We start from the raw sequence: 20,541 nt of genomic DNA, 5'->3' as shown, positions 1-20,541 counted from the left end.
TAGATCACAATGTTGTCTTCTAACATCATAGTCCATGGAGACCCCTGCCTGACCTCATCTGTCAGCCTGTCCATCACCACCGCAAACAAGAATGGGCTCAGAGCCAATCCCTAATGTAATCCCACCTCCACCTTGAACCCATCTGTCACCCCGCACACCTAACCACAGTGTCACTGTCCTCATACATGTCCTGCATCGCCCTTCTCTGACACTTCTGGCTTCCTCATGCAGTACCACAGTTCTGCTCTTAGCATCCTATCATATTATTTATGTAGATCGACAAAGAAACAATGCAACTCCTTATGGCCTTTTCTATGCTTCTCCTTCAACACTCTCAAAGCAAACATTAAATCTGTAGTGATTTTATTCAGCAGGAAGCCATACTGCTGCTCATTGATCATCACCTCTCTTCTTTAGCTTGTTTCAGCAACTCTTTCCCATATATCTGTGGTATGGTTCATCAGCTTTATCCCTGTGTAGTACATTTTTGTACATGTAGTACATTTCCATCTCTGTCCTTAAATCACTCCAACCTGTTGCACATTCTTTTCAAATTGGTCTTGCTGCCTTTAGCCAATCATTATAAATTGTCTCCTTCTTTAGTGTCCAACCTAACCTCACTGTAAGCCATTTCCTTTGGCTTCACCACCTCTCTATTTGTTGTACCTAGGTTCCCAGTACACATGTCTTCTTTCTTCATCTTCTGGACATCCTTCCTTTGAATAATCTAAGGAGCTTGGAAAGAAAAACGACTGGACTTCCTTAAGTGTTTTCTTTCCAAGCTCCTTAGATTACCATGGCCTGGATGACTGAGAACCTACACAGACATCCTCCTTTGAATACTTTACTGAATACATTGTTCATAATAGGGCAGCAAAATACAGGAGAATGTGACTGGGCTTTCTCTTTCTTTTGAATCCAGCAGTTTGTTATTTACCAACAACAAACAGGAAGAACCCTTTCGCTATACGCTATTGTTTTATTTATTTAAAAGGGACAGTGAAGTTTAACATAGTCCAATTACAAAACACAAAACTGATGTAACGCACATAAGTTTATAGCTATTGCTAATTTTCAACCATTGTCCCTTGTTGGGCTTACAATCACAATACATACATTATACAATTATTTATAATGCTCTGTTTTTGTTTTGTTTTGTTGTCTATTTTTAACTAAAGTTAAACTACATTTTAAATTAAACACAGCTAGTTAAAACAGGTATATGATACATACAAAAAATAACTATATATGTGTATTAAATAGTGAAAAACAACGTAGCTAACTGGTCGTTTTTCAAGCTCTCGGAACTTTGTGTAGTCTGTGCAGTTTCTACTCGGACCCAGTTTCTCTAAACTCACCTCCACTTCCTGTTTTTGCTCCTCTAGTGCCTCTAGTAGCAACGTGGGTTCAGCACAGCTCACCGGTGTGTAGCAGCAGCATCAGTGTTATGCTCTCGTTCTACAATGCAGGTTTCCAGCGTGAATGATGTCAAAATTTACAATTTAAGCTACGGGAAGTCTCTTCCAGAGGTAAGAAGCACACTTCCTGCTCCTGATGTCCTTCATGTCATACCTGTGAAGTTACTGCTTACCTTCACCATAGCCGGCTAACCAAGCTAGCCGTAAGATGAGTGTTCTTAACACTGTATTAATGAAATGTCATAGCTGGATTCATACTTATTAACACCGCCATTTAATGAAATTATTCATATAAATAAATGGAAAAAATCTGCCGCTGCTTGGAAGAGGTTCACTGACGTAGATGAGGTCATACTCAGAAGATTTAATCAAAGTTTATCTGTATTTACAGCAGCGATAGTTGTTATTATTTGGGTATTATCACGGATCAAAGGTCTAACATTTCAGATACTACATGAGAATTGGGTAAAACGTTAAAATGTCTATTTAGCAGTTACAAACTTTATTTATAGGCATCTTTCAGGCAGGTTAGTGCAGATCAATGTGCTCCACAGACACAGTAAAATGTGGTAAAACTGAGCAAATGATAAATTAAAAAGACAAAAGATCATAATCTAAAATAAAATGCTCATTAATTAAGGGAGCCTGTTGAAACGGTTAATGTATCTGATTAGGATGCTTTCTGCATATGATGAATAAAGTCCACCTTTAGTCTTCTTTTAAGTTTTCTTCTACATGTTGAGAACAAAATACAGCCGGACCACCTCAACCAGGAATCAGTAAAAGACAAGGAATACAACTGAGATATTGGTGTTGTCCAAGTGGTGATGTCAAGCTCATTCGGAGAAAAACAGAATTTTGAGATAACTAACTGCTCTTTTTTTAAGGTGATTAAGTCCATACATATGCTTCTTTCCATATTCAAAACAGCCACGTCCTTGTGTTTTCTTTTTTCAATTTCTGACAGTCTGCTCGCTGAGACAGATTCTCTATTAAAGGGTTACCGTTGATGTCACCTGACAGTTGCGGCTCCATTTGAGAGCTTTCTTACTGTTGACCCTGTTAACTATTTAGGTTACCTTTTTTACCTTCTATGTAGCTTTATTTTTGTGACCTGCCATCAAACTAGGAGAAGAGGAAGCAGTTGTGTTGTTGAATGTTATTCTTTATGCTAAATCCTGATCACCTTTGTGTTGTTAACACAGTGGCTGTCGGACAGGAAGAAGAGACAGTTGCAAAAGAAAGATGTCGGTGAGTTGACAGCTATAATTACAGTTTCACACACGGATTGATTTCCTTCTAAATGTTTGTCTTTACTCACACGCTTCTGTTCTTTGCATTACTCAGAAATTCAGCGCAGGATTGAACTCATCCAGGACTTTGAGATGCCCACAGTGTGCACCTCCATCAAAGTGTCCCGGGATGGTCAGTTCATCCTGGCAGCAGGTAAAAGATATATAAAGCTATATTTCCACCTAAAAGTCTTTTATTCTCAAAACTCTGGAATAACTCTAGAAGTCCATGAATTTATCAGAGTCAATCAAAATCAGAATACTTAATTAATCTCTGAGGAAAGTATGTAGTTAAAAGCTTCCTTCAGACCGTTTTTAGTCTGCAGTTCTTAAACAATTCTTAGGCAAATTAATTGGCTTCATATAGAAAAATAAAACAAAAACAAAAGCTTCGGTCTTTACTAGTCATCCTTGTCTAAAGCTGTGTCTTGATTTCAGAGCTGTCGGAGCAGAGAGCATTAATTTCACATTCTGAAAAAGCTCAGCTGAGCTAGCGCACTTTAGGTAGCAGATTTCTCTGATGTTGCAATAAACGTAACAGTGCTCTGCTCAAGTTGCAGTGCCATGATAGCAACGAGCAGTTTCTGCATCGCACTGAAATCCCTGAATAAAGCATTTTTTGTTGCTAACTGACAGACATGCTCCTGTAGCAGAGGCACACATCCTGCAGAAACTGAGCAAGGAGCCTAAACCACTTGCACAAATAAGGAAAAAGGTGGCCAAAGTGATGGTTACAGTAAAAGGGCAAGGTTGGCAAACAGCACTCGATGACAAAGCTGATGTCAAATTGATATCACACCTGCCATTTCTGCATGTTGTGCACCTCTCGATTTTATAACCTGGTGTGTTGTGACATTGCTGTAAAAGCTGGCAGCGCCGTGAGTGTACGATTGTGTCAGTTTTTACTACCATTTTAATAATACATCAGTACAGATGGTCAGAGATTCGTACGTTTTGCAGGGGGAGATGTTGCATTTGTTAGAAAACATGGGACTTTGTGAAAACTGTATGTGTGAGTCTTAATTTGAAACTTAACAATGTTAATTTTTTAAAAAGCCTATTTACCATGAGGCTAAAACAAAGCTGAAAGGCAGGTTGAAAGTTAAAAAGTTAAAGTGATCATCTTGTCTTTTTAGTATCCTTATAACTATTGTCACAGCCAAAGGTGCCAGAGGATCATTACATCTCCCAAGTTCACGCAGCAGAACCATCACTTAGTGTCATCTTAAAGTAATACTGCCCGAGTCCAGGGATGCCTACAGGATCAAATCTTTTTTTGTTGTTGTTCTAGGCACTTACAAACCAAGGATTCGCTGCTATGACACCTACCAGCTGTCCCTGAAGTTTGAGCGCTGTCTAGATTCAGATGGTAAGTTTTTAGACTCCGGCTTTGCTCAGCTCCGATTACTGGACAGTGACTAAATTTCATTATTGTCTTTTCTTCCTCTGAAAGTCGTGGCCTTTGACATCCTGTCTGACGACTACTCCAAGGTGCGAGCGGCCCTTTTATTTTGAAATGTTGAGTTTTTTCAGCATTTTTAAATTCTGATAGTTCAAAACTCACTCTGCTTTTTTGTTTGTTTTTGTCATTCTTCTCTGTGCAGTTGGTGTTTCTGCACTGTGACCGCCATGTAGAATTTCACTCTCAACATGGACACTACTACAAGACTCGTATTCCCAAGTTTGGTCGGGACTTTTCCTACCACTATCCCTCCTGTGATCTCTACTTTGTGGGGGCGAGGTGAGAACACAGTTGGATTAAGAGTCCTCGGGTGCATGATTTAGCAGTCAGCTAGCAAAGTTAAAGCGTTAATAGGGTTCAGCATTTGCAAAAATCCACTACTTTGTCTGTAAAAGAGCAATTTAACATATAATAGAAGGCAGGAAGTCCTCAGACATGCCAAGAATCCCCGAGGTAGTTTGTGCAGGAGAGTGGACAAAAGCACCTAGAAGGGGGTGAAGGTACGCATGTTACTTGTGAGTTTAAAGTGCCGAGTGCAATGTTTGTCTTCCCTGTTACACCAGAGCTTTTTGCTTTACAGTGATGATAAAAGATTTAGTGGTAAAAATGTATATCAAAATATAAATCTGGCAGTTTTAGGGTATTTTTATTTATTTCTGTCTCTCAATTAATTAGTGTGGTTGTTTTCACTTTCAGTTCAGAGGTTTTCAGACTGAACTTGGAGCAGGGACGTTTCCTTAACTCTCTTCAGACTGATGCTGTGTAAGTGTTTTCTGCTTCAGTGAAAAGGTTTTATGTGTGTCGGTACTAACGATATTAACTCCTCAGCCAATCTTTGTTTTTTTCCCTGGACTTCTCAAACAGGGAGAACAACGTGTGCGATATCAACCCCATCCACCATTTGTTTGCCACAGGATCCTCTGAGGTAAGTGTGAAACGGTGACTGTCTCCTTTTAATGCTAATATAAGGTTGTTATTATTTAGTTGTTTATATTGTTTTTGCACTTTACATAATCGGTTCTCATTGTGCCACCAGTGCTTGGGCTTACTTACATTATGTGTTTCTCTTTTCAAGAGGTCACTAGCTACAGTAGAAAAATTAGCTCCATACTGAATAATGTATTTATTTTTTTCCCTTTTGAATTTCTCAGCGGTAGATCTTTCTCTTCTCGCCTCTGCTCGGTATTGTTTGTTAAAAAGAATCACACACCAGCTGGGCTGACAAAAATAAGTGTTTCACATGATTTCTGGGTGTTAAAGTTCAAATCGTTGCCTCTCACATAAAATTTAGAGCTGCCCACGGAAGAACTTGCCTATTATAGCTTTTCAATAGTTTTAAAGTTGTTTAGTTAATTAGAAAAGCTCAGATTTTCACTTGTGCGACTCTCTGACTTTTCTTCTGCCGGCTCACCAGGGACGGGTCGAGTGCTGGGACCCCAGAGTCCGTAACCGTGTGGGCAAGCTGGACTGTGCCCTGAGTAGCCTCGCCGAAGGAACAGAGTAAGGAGCAAACTGTCACGCTCAGAAAGCTGATCTCAGCCTGACGACGCATATGCAGCCACATGGCACTTTTCACCACAGCCTGCATGAAAACCATGCTGCAAGCTATGTGTCATTATGGCATAAAACACAAATATCCAGCTTCTTATCCTGTTTCTGTGTGTTTTACCCCATCTTTAAATGGTATTCTCTGGAACTGTCGACAGAGTTCAAGGTCTGCCGTCCATCAGTGCACTGAAGTTTAACAGCTCCCTCACCATGGCGGTCGGCACTACCACTGGTCAGGTGAGCCTAAACATTCATGTTACCAGAAGGATAGCTTCTTTTTCTTTATCTATGTTATTGCTAATCTCAAAACAGCATTTTCTGTTGAACAGCAGTCAAAAAACACCTTACAGTTCTGTGGCTGCATTCTTCTCTGCTTCTTTTGTGTTTGTTTGTTGTTGTGAGCTGTCAGCTCCCCACAGGCTGCGAAGTTACTGTGACTAATCAGCTGACAATTAGGTGGCTGATGTCATGCAGTTTGCTAACAAGATAACGCAAGTTCAGTTTTCAGTAAAAGGTCAAGGGATGAGCTTTTGGTTAATCATGTAGATGCTTTCTCATGCCTTTAATTGCACTTCTCTTTGTTTTGGTTTTTACATTTGGCAGACAGCTTCATCCAGGATTCTGACAGCTCTCTTTACCTTTCTGATCTCTTGCAGGTGCTGCTGTATGACCTGCGCTCCAGTCAGCCGCTTCTAGTCAAAGATCACCTATACAACCTGCCAATCAACTCCCTCAACTTCCACAATCAGCTGGACTTGGTTGTGTCTTCTGACTCCAAGATCATAAAAATCTGGAACAAAGACACTGTAAGTAACAGCCATCAGTTACAGATCATTGCGCTTTCACTATGTGGATCACAAGAAACTCATGCTCACTCTCATCTTTCATCCATCTTATATCTTTTCCACAGGGAAAGTTGTTCTCCTCCATACAGCCTCAGACCAACATCAACGGTGTTTGCGTCTACCCAAATTCAGGTGAGAATTAAGTTGTGGAAGCTGGAAACAAAGTTTGAGGAGAGCAGCCGCAGAACATCAAGAATGCATCTGCTTGACCTCTACATGAACCAACACTGCAGATGTAGCACTGCAGAAATATTCAATAGGATGTTTCCCACATAGAGTCTAACTGTGGCTGCAGCTGTGAGCTGTGGAGGGTGGTCAATGTCAGTTCAGTTCAAGGTGCTTTATTAAGCTTCAGGATTTCCAATTAAGCAAGAATGATGCGATTATTTTAATATTTAATTTGATATAATGATTAATTATATGCGTGTGCTGCTTTCATATAGCGGTGAACTTGCTGTCCTCTGTGTCTCCATTTCTGTTCCCTCTTTGATCTCTTAAAGTTTTTTTCTGGTTTGATCAAGCGTTCGGCATCTGAAAAAAATTACTTTTATCATTATCCACTTGCATGACCTGTTGATTTTTAACTAGCAGCTGTATACAGATCAACCTCATCGCCCCAGCTATATTTACTTTAATTTGAAGTTATCCTCCCTAACTCCACTCTTTGCATTCTTAATATTACAATATCAGATAACTGCACATAAATATGCAGCAGTGATACGTTCTTGAACTCCTGAGCGATTGTTATCGGGAGTCGGGTTTAAGGTGCTGTGCTTTTCATTAAATTAATACAAATGTATAAAATTCACAGGTGGTGGTGGGTGGGTGGCTTAAGCTTTGGCTGTCTTTTAATATGCCTGCAGGTATATTAAAATACAGCCAAAGCTTAAACCCATCTAGAAACCCACTGAAGCAAAAACATTGTGGAAACTCTGCAGTGTGTTGAAGCGCAACCAGCAGCTTTTATGCATGACTAAATAGGCCTATGAATGAAACAGTAATGATTCCTGTAAGTTAAGCTGGTATTTAAAATGAGAGTTTTTTGTGCAGCTCCACCTCTGGATGGCGCCATCTTATTGTAGAGCTCCCACACTTTTGCTGTGTGATAGGCAGTGTGTACAAGGGGAATAAAACCTCATATTTTTCTATAACTTATAGTGATGTTCTCTAAAGCTGTTGAAAAGCAGCACCAGCTTCTTGAGTTTCTTCTGTTTTTGTTCATTTTCGCTGCCTGAATGTTTTTTTTTAAACTCTTCATTATTAGAGCAGAAATGGGTTTTGCCATTACGATATGAAAATTCAGATCCCAGACAGTCTTTCATATACCAGTGCTGAAGGAACTTGACCTATAAATTACTAGATGAGGTTTTAACTGTTGCTCTGCTCTCTGGTTCATGAGCAGGTATGCTCTTCACTGCCAATGAAGATCCCAAGATGAACACGTTCTACATCCCAGTGAGTATAGAGACATTTATATTCTCATACACCAGTCACATTTATATTTACAGTACACCAAAGAATGATTCATGTTGCAGCTTTTCACACAGCTTTGCAACGCAAGGTCACCTTTAGGAGCTGGCCAAAGAGTGCGCACGTGCCATTTGTTTTCTGTCACTGAGCGAGTCATTGTCAACCCTGTGGGGCGGGGATGAACTGCAGGTGTGACACACAATGATGTGAAAAATAAGAAGAAGCAAACACGAGTTTGTTGATGGTGTTTTTGCTGGTTTATAAAAATCCTGATGTGAGGCCTGTTAACTTTTTCCCAGCTTCAATAGTGAAGCATGCCTGAAAAGCATGGGATCAGACTTCTCACGAGGCCTCTGCTTAATGAGTAATTGTTCCTATCAACAGTCTGTTCTGGAACTGATATGATCTTACCTCATGTGATATTGTCAGTGCATGCACGCGCATCTGTGGATGTGTGTGTGTGTGCATATGTGTGTACAGTCAACTAGGGTTTGCTTTGTGTAAATGGGTTCTTTCCAGCCCTGATTTCCATGCATGTGGTAAACTTTGGTCCTTTTGTCCTATGAGAAAAGGTGAGTGTGTCATTGTTTGAACATACAAGCCGAAAACCTTACCTGATTTAAAATTAGCCGACCTCCCATTCAGTATCATCTTCTAAGGCATGTCCTGACATTTTCCAGGACAGTTGCTGTTTTTAGACAGCACCATGGAAGTCCTGTTTTGACCTCTTATTCTGAGCGCTCGGTGATTTCACCACGAATCCCAAACTTGGGCAGAGAGCAACTGGCCCAAAGTTCATATCAAATATCATCCCTGGTAATGAGAGCTAGCTCTCTAGTCAAGGAAGAGTCTTTCTACTGCAACTCTGCAGTAGAAAGAGAGCACTCATTGGAAGCGATCAGTTTGTTTTGTTTTTTTGCCCACACCAACACAATCTTTGCTCACCACCTAACAATTTTGCCCCCTCAATATCATGATCTGGCTCATGGAAGTCAACAGAGGAGATATAATATGTACATAAATGCAGACATGCGAGAGGCTACTTGTGATCACACCTGTCAGCTGCTCAGGCCAGGGAAGTGATGCTGAAATCACTTGATTTCTTAAAGAGGTGGTATTGCAGAAAAGTTGGACCTGTAGCTGATTTGGAAGAAAATCTTAAAGTAGACTAAAACATAATTGAAAAACATCATATTCCATGGGATTTTTGGTGTTGACATGTTTATGAAAAAGCAGATCTGAGTCACAGATTAGCAAACATTAGAAACAAATGGTTGTTTTCTTTAAAAGCTCATTTCAACACTTTTCCTATTTCCCAGGATTTAACAGTAGAATGCTGTTGGTGTGACTTCAGGGCATTTTCAACCAAACTGACATTTTCTGAACCAAAAAGGGTTCTCGTCTCCACATGTGACCCCTGATGATCTCTGTTAGCTTTGTTAGCTCAGGAGTGATGTGACTAAACAATGACAGGGACACTGGACTTTGACCTCAGTGGTGTGACATCATCGGACTTCGAATCAGTTACTCCTTACTCAGCATTTCGATCAGCGTTCTCCAGTCAAAATATTTGAACTTTGAGAACTCGGTCACTACAAAGTGAAGAAGACGTGCCTTCAGTTTATTGAAGCAAGCCATGATATAAACAGATGACTGAGTTTGAAATGTACACGTGACAAAAGCAGAAAATGAAAGTAAGCATTTGGTATGATCATCCTTGTAATTCCACACAGCCTGCACACTCAGCTTTCTTCAGTTCTTTCTTGTAAATTCTTTAAGTAGTTTTCAGGAGGAGTTCTCCAGACTTCTTGAAGGATATTCAAAGCTCTTCTTTGGATGTTGGCTGTCTTTTGTTCTGCTCTCTGTCAAGATGATCTCACACTACTTTAATAATTTCGAGTTCTGGGCTCTGCGGTGAACAGTCTGTGACTGATAGCTTTCCCTTGTGTATTTTCCTATCCTGGTGTTGTTTTACTGCACTGGCAGTGTGTTTGGGATAGTTGTCATGATGAAGGTTGAAGCTGTTGCCAATCAGACACTTCTCAGACGGTTGCATGGTGGATTAAAATCTGATGGTACTTTATTGTGTTCATAATTCCTTAAATTTTGATCAGATTTCTAACTGATTAAAAGCCCCAAACCACAATCATCAAAGACGGTGACAATCACCAACTCCCACCTAACCGCCTCCATAGATACTGACAACTTTCTTTCTTTCTTTCTTTCTTTCTTTCTTTTAGATTTGTTACTTGTTTTGTCCTCAACTTGTCTGGTTTCATCATTCCTTTTAAGAAAATTACAAAAACTGTTATCTTTTTACATTTTTTGTAGATTCTACTAAAGACATGGAAACAAACAATGTGTTTTTACAACAGGCTGCTAAAAACCAAAGTACACAAAGATAGTTTACTTTGGTTCTTTGTCTGTTATGTGTAGACACACCACTGAATCATCATTTGAGTTACATGCCTTTTTTATGCTTGAATGATTCATAGGTCAGTGTTAAGTAGCTTATAAATCAACAAAACACTCCTCTGAATATGATAAGTCACAAGGACTGCACTGAAAATCGGTGAAAAAAAAGCCTAAATTAAAAAAAAAAAAAAGTCTGGCTCCCTGGAAGCAAAATGTAAAGAAATGAAGTGTGGCTCAATTTTTTGCACAGTAGTGAATGTCAGAGTGTGACAGATTTAAGTGTCTGCATTAGATGGTGAGCGTGGGGCTCTGGGCAGATATGTGCGCCTGCAAATATTCTTTTGTGATGTGTGGATTTTTCCTCAAAAGTGCTACAATACAGTGCATCACTATGCACTATACACTTTAAGCGGATCACAAAAAAAGCAGGACTGTGCATCTGCGGTATCTGCAGCTGTCCCTGTTGTATACTTTAAAAGCTGTTTCCTGTTGGGTGTTTTGCATGTTTGCCTAAAAATAACTGCAAAGAATAATCGGGTCTTATTTGTAAACCCTTACTGACCTGAAGCTCTTTAGGTTGTTCGTAATGTTAGTTGTCTACATTTGAGAAAAGTAGAGAATGGTGCCCAGTGAATTTTCGAGTGGTCACATGTGTTTGCTGGTCACCATTATGCTGTCCTGGCTGGAAGCAAATTTAACCTTAAGTTATATAATATCTTCAAGAAAACCTCAGTTTTCTCAACTCTGGTGTCACACTTTCTGTTTTATGTTATGGCTTATGAGCTGGTTCATAGTAAAAGAGTTCTGCAAGTTAGTGACAGTACTGCCAATTTCCACTTTTTGGATACCAGGAAGTTTTACCTAACAGGGGGCTGTCTGGTGTTTGGACCCTAAGACTTGTACTACAACCAACATATATGCTTTAACTAACATCAGCTTTAACTGATTGTCTTCAAAATCAATGTTTATGAAAACTTTACTGAGAAATGCTTGGAACAGAGGTTCTGTGGTGGAGACACATAAATCCATCTTCATGGGAGTCACAAGCTAGTCTACGTCTACTGCTGGTCCCAAACTCAAATAATTGACAAAGCTGTCTCCGTAAGGGCATCCGATGTAAAATTGGTGCCAAATCAATGTGCGTGTCCACACGCTGTGGCAACCCCTCAGGGTAAGAAGGAAGCAGCTGGTTCTTAGTGCTTTTCTATTCTAGTGGAGCACCGATTCATACACTTTTTTTTCCTATACCCAAGTCCTTTCTGTCTAACATTTAAACAAGTCCATATTCTGATGACCAATTTGGGTTTCTTGGGTGATTTTTTTTCTTCTTCTTTTTTTTTTTTTAACTTTTGTGAACACACAAAAGGATTGTTTTTAAAACTACACACTCAAAAAGCGATTTCTCGACCTTTTGCTACTCTGCATTTCCTGTATCACCAGTGTTGCATTGCAAGTCGTTACAATTCCCTGAAAACCCTTAAGGACATTTATTTTCTGCTGTAATGGAAACATGACCTGGCTGAGTTGGGCTATTTTTTTTCTAACAACAAACAGTACTCAACAGTCTAAATCTGAACCAAGCGGGTGGATGTGTTTTTGTGTGTGTGTTTAGGCTCTGGGCCCAGCACCTCGATGGTGCTCCTTCCTAGACAACCTAACAGAGGAGCTGGAGGAGAGCCCGGAGAGCACGGTGTATGATGACTACAAGTTTGTCACTCGGAAGGACCTGGAAAATCTGGGTGAGACCTCATTACCTTAATTGTACCTCATGAAACTGCAGAGCACTTGGAGTAAATCAGCCCAAATTTGAGCACTTTTAAAGCAAAAAAAAATCCTCAATCTAAGTGTGCAATTTTTGCTTTGGCTCTTTTGGTTAGAAAGCAAAGAGAGCTCAAGAGATCTTTACACAAAGAGTGACTTTAATACCAGCCCTGATAGTTATATCCAAAACTATGAATCAGTGTGAGCCACTTCGCCGCCTAGGGGGGTTAGTTTGAGTGGCTAGACTGTCTAAGTAGAGGCCACGGGAATGATTGAAATGCTTTAGGTAAGAGAAGTAGGGTGTAGGGGTAAGAGAGGGGGAGCACGAAGGGTCAAAGGAGTGGATATTGGATGGGTTGAATGAACACTGGAATGCAGGCTCAGCAGGAAAGAGATCAAATGACAAGAAGTAGAAAGATGATTGGCTGATGTGTGATAAAAGAAGAGGAGGGAGTAGGCAGGGGAACAGCACTGTTGGTATACAGGAGCCATGTAATGCGGCCCTGTTATGTAACATGTCCATATTGAGTACAGCACACTTGTGAAAGTTTCTGAGAAGAGCAAGTTCCTCATCATTCAGCTTGTAAGAGTGTGTCCTTGTCTACACACGCTATTACACACTTCCTGTGATGGATGGGAGTATTTGTGCAACTTTTAAGGTGAAGTCAGGCGTGGAAAGAAGGTCAATATTGACCATTTCCATATTCATTTACTCACACGTTCACTGGGGTCTGAAAATTTATTGAGAAGTCTTGAAATGTGACAAAACCAAAGTTTTTAGATATATAATTTTATGAAGTAAAAAGATGTTAATGTTTAAAAAAGGACTAAAGTGCAGATCTGTTGTAATCGTAATACAGAATAGTATAGAGGTAGGTCACAAAGATTTTTGCAGTTCATCCTGAAGGGAAGATGAATGTGTGAAATTCGATCCAGTACCTGAGACATTTCACTGATCCACAAACAGTCGCCTCTCGTTAGGAGAAGGGGAAAGCACGAAAGCCCTCATCTTACTACATTTAGAGCCAGTCAGTGTTACAAATCTTAAGACGGATGGGGACGGGAGGAATAGATGTATATCTTAACCAGTGTTTAGGTAAACAGGTGTTGTTGTTGTAAACAAATTTAAATTTTCTGGTTTGCTTTTCTTTTTTCTTTTCTTCTCACGTTCAATAAAATCATTTGGGTTCATCTTCTGGGCACCATGAACGTGTATTTACTGAAAGATTTCATACTAAACCACAAAGTTTCTCCTCTTGATGGTGACACAGGAAGTCAGTCAGTGACACACGTCATTAGAATTTATTCTCTGGTTACTGTCAATGTCTCAGTCGCATTATGTGGCAATCAGTATATGGAATATCGGTAGTCATATTTTTTAGCGTTACATTTAGTAGATGTATAACTACAGCAGATTGTATTTGCAAAAAATGTGTGTGTTTATTTTTTTTTTTAAATTTCATGGCCAGGTTTGACTCACCTGATCGGATCATCCCTCCTGAGAGCTTACATGCACGGTTTCTTCATGGACATAAGACTTTATCATAAGGTATCATCCTTTTTGTGTACATCTCAGACTTTTGTCAGGACTTGTTCAATTCAAACTGATCCTAACGTGACACACTAAACCTAAACTGCGAATGTGTATTTGCTTGGCCGTAGGTTAAAAGTATGGTCAATCCTTTTGCGTACGAGGAATATCGCAAGGATAAGATTCGCCAGAAGATCGAGGAGGCCCGAACACAGAGAGTTCAGGTTAAGGTGAGAGTTTAGTTTTTCTGCTAGTTGCTATGGAAATGTCAGGTCTCATTTTACTGGCTTTTTCATGTTCAGTACTGAAACATCATAGTTAGAAGATGAATCAACAATCAGCATTTGCTGTCTAAGAAGCAGCTATAGCCTCTGAATTTCATTATGGTCGAGCAAACATTCAGATTTAAGTCCATTTAGTCCATATTTGACTGGTTTTGTGCAACAGCTGTAGCAGAATAAACATAATTCATCTCCTTCTTACAATGTCAGCGTGTGACTCCTGTGACAGTCTGTGTTTATCTTTTCCCTCCATGCCCTCATACAACACTTTTCTGTGTAGTATTTATTATGATCAATCTGTTTTTGAAAATGTGACCTGAATAAATAAGATTCAGAGCTAAAAATCCCGATAACCTGTTGAATCAGCTACATAAACAGAATTCCACAGAGTTAAAATACCCATTAAACTGGATTGTACTGGATTGAAGTTCAAAACTTTACTCACATCCTGTCACACTAAGTGCAAAAGCTAATACATGGTAGGTTAATTTGAGGAATGTGTGATTCACTCTTCAAACTGATTGGATCATTTTCTCTCCGTTCTCGTGTGTGCTAAGTACAATTTGTTCTCTCTGAAACAGAAACTGCCGAAGGTGAACAAGGAGTTGGCTCTTAAACTGATGGAGGAGGGTGATGACGAAGCAGAGGTGGTTTCCAGGAAAAAGAAGGGCAAGGTAGAAAAACAAGATTACAACATCAATGTTTTTGATTAATTGTGAATGTACACGGTGTATTCAGAGATCATAATGTTCTTCCAGGCAGCTTCGTAGAATTCATGACGTAATGTTCCTCTTTGTTGACTTTTTCCAAACCGTAGGCTCTCCCCAGCATCCTGGGAGACGACCGTTTCAAGGTGATGTTCGAAAACTCAGACTACCAGGTGGATGAGCAGAGCGAGGAGTTCCGCCTGCTCAACCCCATCGTCTCCAAAGTCGGCCAGAAAAGGAAGAAGAAGCTGCGGCTGCTAGCTCAGCAGGCTGCTGTTTCCGAGCAGGTAAAATGGTTTCCAAGCAGGTAAACGACACAGTGTTTTACTGCACGAGCATGTAACACTGCATCGTTTTTCTGAGATGGCCTCTTGTGTGTGGAGGCCACGGAATTCAAAGTTTTTTTTGACCAGTTCCTATTTTAGTTTTTACCCCTCAGCCATAGAAGGCTGGCAATAGCCCATCAGTCAGGTGGGTGTGCAACACTGACACCCAAATTTGTGGATGCGATAACTTGAGAATGAAGCAACCTAGGAGTTTCAAGCACCACAGGTGCATCTACTAAAAATTTAAACGAGTGTGAGTCTCGGTGACCTTGACCTTAAGGTTAGCGGGCAGGTTTTTTGCAAATTTTGTGAAAATGATGACTCGAGAACAAAGTGATGTAGGATTTCAAAATTCATAACTTAGGTACATTTACTAGGAGGCTGAGGGTACCACTGGTCACCGCCAGTATTTTCTAACTCTGGCTTACCAATTATTTATGTTCACAATAAAAGTTTAACTATTTAACAACATTATTTCTAAAATAGGTTAAAGGGCTTTTTTGCACAGTTACCAAGTGTTGATCTATAACTGTGTTAAATATATTCCTCACTTTAAGGATGTCAGCATTTGGCTCAACTTAAAAAACGGTGTCCTAATTTGTTAAAATAAAATATATGAAAAGGACCTTTTATTTATGATCAACTGGTTTCTCCCTGCCCTGCTCTCAGTCTCATTATGATTACATCTTAGTACTCATGGAGAGAAATAAGACAAAAACAGCTAAAGAGTTCATTGATTGGAGGATAACACATATACACACATATGTAACAGAAAACACAAAAGTGAGGGAGTGATTGCAGTTACATTTAAACCCCCCAAGCATCCAAAGAAGAACAATTGTTTGTTGTAGGTGTAAAATACCTGAAAAGCCCTGAACCTTTACTGTTAGCTTCCTCAATGCCATGTTGGCTCTCTTACTGATGACATGAGGCAATGTAAAGACACAACATAGACCTGCATGCATAATTAGAGCTTTTAGAGCAGCAATGGGACTGATATCAATTTCAACTACTCACTGGTCATATGCCATGTTTACACAGGTTCAGGTGGTTGTCATATCTCGTTTGTTTCAATCTGCACCACAGAAATGTGGTTCAAACTCTTACAGAAGTGCTTGAGAGCCGAAAGGATGGGCTAATCAGATGGGCACAAAATCAGATACAGCTATGGCTAATTTGGTGTGCAACAATGGACGATCAGCTGAAAAACCAGCTGATCCCAGTCACCAGCAGACTGGTGTATGTGCAGTGTTCAGGCCTTTTAGAAAGCAAGTATGTGCTGAAACTTTTTCACAAAAGAAAAAGGGGGGGGTGTAACTAAACAGTGGTTTTTTAGATTTATTTTCCATTATTAGACATGATCACATGTTTTTCTGTTGTTTACAAGCCTCACTGAGCCAGCTGTGTATACACGTGCTGTGTTTTCTTAATATATTGGAAGATGAGGGCCCAGGAAGCAGATCACATCAGTGATTTTTTTTTTTTGCTCTGCTTCATCTCCCTGCAGGTGCCTGAAGATAACGATGAGGAGCCAGAGGGGCGAGCCAGCTCCGAGGAGGAGAGCTCTGACGATGACAAAAGCTGGGTGGAGGAGGTGAGGGAGCAGCGGAGGTTGCTTCGGCAGGAGGACAGAGACCGCCGGCGGCAGGAGAGGAAGGACGCAGACCGCAGCACTGTCCTTGTGGAGAGGGAGCAGAACGGAGGAGAAGAATGCTCAAATGTGGCTGAGAGCAAGAAGACGAGTCAGCCGCAGTTTTATCAGATCAAAGCTGGCGAGGAGTTCAGAAGTTTTAATGACATGGCCCGCAAGCAGAAACTACAGAAGTATGTCTTTGGAAATGTACCCTGTGTTACATGACTTATTGTTTGAGACACTCTTTGAAACCCAAATTGCTTCAGGGTTTGCAGCTGTTAAAGGCAGAGAATCACCCCACCTGTAAAGTATTAATAGTCTGTGTCCTAACGCTTTATGACAAGGCTCTGTCTGTACTGTTTTGTATATTGTGCCTGACGATCATGCGTTCCTTCTTCTAGGACTTCTCTGGAGGAGCGGCTAAAGTTAGAGGAGCACTCCGAAACCAGTGGCACGGCTGACACCGCCGTGGGCAGCAAACAGCTGACCTTCACTCTCAAAAAGGTACACTGCTTACTTGATGCTTTGCCTCTAGTCTCTTTAAATCATCACAATCCCTCACAAAGCAGCAAATAATGGAGACACTTTTGATGTCTCCAGGATCCAGAACTTAAATCTGGAAAATGTTCATAAGATGAAGGTTTTTTAAAAAAAATGAGATTCAACCACTGACTCTATACATTTATCTCCCAGTGAGATAAATGTATAAATGTAAGGTTACTTTGATAATCCTTAAGAAGAACAATCCCTCTCCTCAATTGAGTATTACTTAATGTCAAATTCACCCATGTCTGGGTGACATTTCGCTGGTCTGAAGTCATCTCATTGTCAGACAAAGCAAGCTAAAGCGCTTTTAGAGAAAATGCAGAGAGGGTTGTTGGTGTATGATTGGTTCTTCACCTTAAACAAGTCAGTAAATACATCATCAATCTGCAGGTAGAATCGCAGCACTTGCATTTGTTTAACATCCGTCCTCCTCTGCAGTCGGAGCAGCAGAAGAAGCAGCAGCAAGCGGAGCGGGAGCACCACGAAGAGAGGAAGAAGCTGAGGCGCTCCGCCGGACACTTGAGCAGCAGCAGGGGCCGCGGTAGAGGCTGGGGCGGCAGAGGACGAGGCGGCAGAGGACGAGGCCGCCATTGACTGACGCCTAACTGGCAGAAACCTTGCCCTGAAGTCAGAGTTGAATAGTTTGTTCCATTAACTCAGCTCTGGCAGTTGTCTTCAAGCGTAGAAGTATTGTACTGACTTTAAGCTTTTAATCAGTGGTGGGAAGGCTGGAGACGTGCTGCAGAGACTGGTACTGCTGCACAGACGAGCCTGTCCCTCTCCTGGGTGGTCTGGGTCATGTGTTTACCTGTTCTCTGCTAATTCAGAGCATATTAAAAAAAGAGAGATTACCCATGTCGCTGTCTGTATGAATATAATGCCAGGCCATTATCCATAAGTACCCTGACTGCATATATTTTAGCAGGAGGGCCCAGGAGAAATTAAACACAGAGAGCTGAGAGGACTTGGCGTGTAGCTGCTTTCTGTGGCGTCTAGTTTCTTAAAGTGGCTCCGTGGTGGAGCCTGTTTCAGCTAAAGAAGAATGGAATGTGTGGAATGAAAATGTAATTGTTTTTTATTAATGCAGAAACATTGTTAAGCCAACGCTGAATTAGAAACATTTGTACTATATTATATTATATTTGGTACATTTGCCTGTCTCCATTGTTTTTACTGTTGAAAATCAAAATATAAAATAATCTGCCAGAATATTGGAGCCTCCCTCCTTTGCAGCAGATCACTCCCTACTTGTGTGAGAGAAGAGGAGAACGAATGAATGAGGAGACCTTCTTCCCCTTCCCCAAATACAACTGCAGTTCTTGGAAACTGGAGGCCTTCCCATCAGTCCTTCCCATCCCCCAACCTGCTGATGGTGTGAACCCCCTCTATTCCAGCAGTGGCTCTTTTCAAATGTGAAAGGGGGCTGTTTTCTGCACTCGGCGTGGTAACCCCAACCATTTGATGTTACCACGCCTCTGCACCACAATCCATCAGGTTTGTGACAGCGTGGATAGTATCTCATGCAGGAGAAATCCATTTCAGACACATACTTCACCCTGAAAAGTTGCTGCAGAAGCCTCATAATCTGTACTCTGTATAGACGAATAGTTTAAAATGAACAAAATGTAAGTGAGAAAAAATACACCTAAACATTAATACTGTATTTACATGATTAAACATAACATGGGCATTTTATTATTAAACAAAGATAACCTGAGTTATCTCAGTCCTTTATTTATCCTGGTAAAAAAAATCCCATTGAGATTAAAAATCTAATTTCCAAGAGAGACCTGGCATCATGGCAACAAAAGTCAAAATACAAATACCACATAAGTATATAACATTTAAAACAAATACAATATTATGTACAAATGTGAAAATAAAATAACAGATCAAATTAAGAGTGACTTTAAGAACAAAAGTAAAAGAGTTATTTTCTTGTTCCTTTAATGGACTTAAAACTCCCTCAAGGTAACCAATTCTGATCATTTCAGTTCCTTCTGCAGATTATTCCAGGAAGCAGGGGCAGCGTATTTAAAAGCCGTATTTAATACAATCAATTGTATGATATTGTGAGAACGAAGGCTGTATTGGTTGTGGTTTTTACACATATAAACACATACATAAGATGGAACCAGCCCAAGGAGAGATTTATAGATAAAGATCAACCAATGGGAGAATCTTCGAATATGCAAAGATGGACATTTAGCAGCAGCATACAAAGAACAATGATGTACACGATTTCCATAACCAGTAATAAAACGTACAGCACAATGGTACACAGTATCCAACCTCTTTAGGTAGTGGGCGGATGCATTCATTAAAAGCAGGTCACCATAATCTAATAAAGGTAAAAAAGTTGCATGAATCAAATGTTTTCTTACTTGGAGGGAGAAACAGGATTGATTTCTAAAAACACAACTGCACAAAGTGCAGTTTTTAAATGAAGTTTTCATTTTCTAAGGGAAAAAAAAACATCCAAACCTACCTGGCCCTGTGTGAAAAAAGTAACTGTCCTCTAAACCTAATAACTGGTTGTTTCACCGTTGGCAGCAAGAACTGCAATCAAGCGTTTGCGATAAACTGGCACTGAGTCTTTCACATGGCTGTGGAGGAGTTTTGGCTCACTGTTGCATGACCCTAAACATCCTTTTTAAGGTCAAACCAAAGCACCTCAATCACTGCTCCTGCATAACTCAAGTGCAGTTGAACTTTAGGGTAGGAGTTCTCAGGGATCATCAAGATGTTTTTGGCAAATATGACAGAAACTTTTGTGTCCTTTGTGGTCAGCAGTGGTTTTCTCCTTTTCAACTTTCCCATGGGTGCCATTTTCGACCAGTCTCTCTTTTCTTGTTGAATCGTGAACACTGACCTTAACTGAAGCACGTGAGGCCTGCCGTGCTCTAGATGTTGGTCTGGATTCTTTTGTGATCTCCTGAATGAATCATCATTGTGGTCTTTGAGTGATTTCGGTTGGACGGCCACCCCTGGAAAGGTCCACCAAGCTTGAAAGTTTTCTCCATTTGTGGATCATGGTTCTCACTGTCGTTCACTTGAGTCGCAAAACCGTAGAAATGTCTTGGAAACCCTTTTCAGATCTTTTTTTGTGATTTAACAAGGCGGAGCCTTTACTTTTTCACACAAGGTCAGGTAGGTTTGGATAGCGGTTTCTCCTTAATGAATAAAATCATTATATTCACGAATGATATTTGTCTAATATTAAAATTTGTTTAGGCATGACAAATATAAAAGAAATTAGAAATAAGGAAGGTGATAAATACTTTTTCACAGCACTGTAGGCATGGA

The 20,541-nt window shown here is 40.3% G+C and overlaps 1 protein-coding gene across 1 annotated transcript; it reads left to right on the top strand.

Annotated features, from left to right (window-relative positions):
* Positions 1-1,361: 1,361 nt before the first annotated feature.
* On the top strand, positions 1,362-18,946 carry nol10 (nucleolar protein 10). Its single transcript, XM_013914236.1, has 21 exons — positions 1,362-1,529; positions 2,624-2,669; positions 2,766-2,864; positions 4,002-4,079; positions 4,164-4,201; positions 4,315-4,451; positions 4,869-4,934; positions 5,037-5,097; positions 5,587-5,672; positions 5,879-5,957; positions 6,377-6,526; positions 6,631-6,697; positions 7,968-8,020; positions 12,063-12,189; positions 13,681-13,760; positions 13,874-13,972; positions 14,605-14,697; positions 14,841-15,017; positions 16,564-16,880; positions 17,091-17,193; positions 17,674-18,946. Exons 1-21 carry the CDS (start codon positions 1,464-1,466, stop codon positions 17,827-17,829), a joined length of 2,178 nt encoding a protein of 725 aa, XP_013769690.1. The 5' UTR covers positions 1,362-1,463; the 3' UTR covers positions 17,830-18,946.
* The last annotated feature ends 1,595 nt before the right edge of the window (positions 18,947-20,541 follow it).

The sequence above is a fragment of the Pundamilia nyererei genome, unplaced genomic scaffold (genome assembly GCF_000239375.1).
Source record: "Pundamilia nyererei isolate P.nyererei 1_Seehausen unplaced genomic scaffold, PunNye1.0 scaffold00179, whole genome shotgun sequence".
NCBI classification, from domain to species: Eukaryota; Metazoa; Chordata; class Actinopteri; order Cichliformes; family Cichlidae; genus Pundamilia; species Pundamilia nyererei.
Note: the sequence above shows the minus strand (reverse complement) of the source record. Positions and strands in the feature narration are given on the sequence as shown.

Excerpts from the sequence above, each read along its gene's own strand:
- nol10 (XM_013914236.1), top strand. The coding sequence starts at position 1,464 with ATGCAGGTTTCCAGCGTGAATGATGTCAAAATTTACAATTTAAGCTAC. Across the intron at positions 4,202-4,314 it reads TGTCTGACGACTACTCCAAG|TTGGTGTTTCTGCACTGTGA; the intron begins GTGCGAGCGGCC and ends TTCTCTGTGCAG. Across the intron at positions 4,452-4,868 it reads CTCTACTTTGTGGGGGCGAG|TTCAGAGGTTTTCAGACTGA; the intron begins GTGAGAACACAG and ends TTTCACTTTCAG.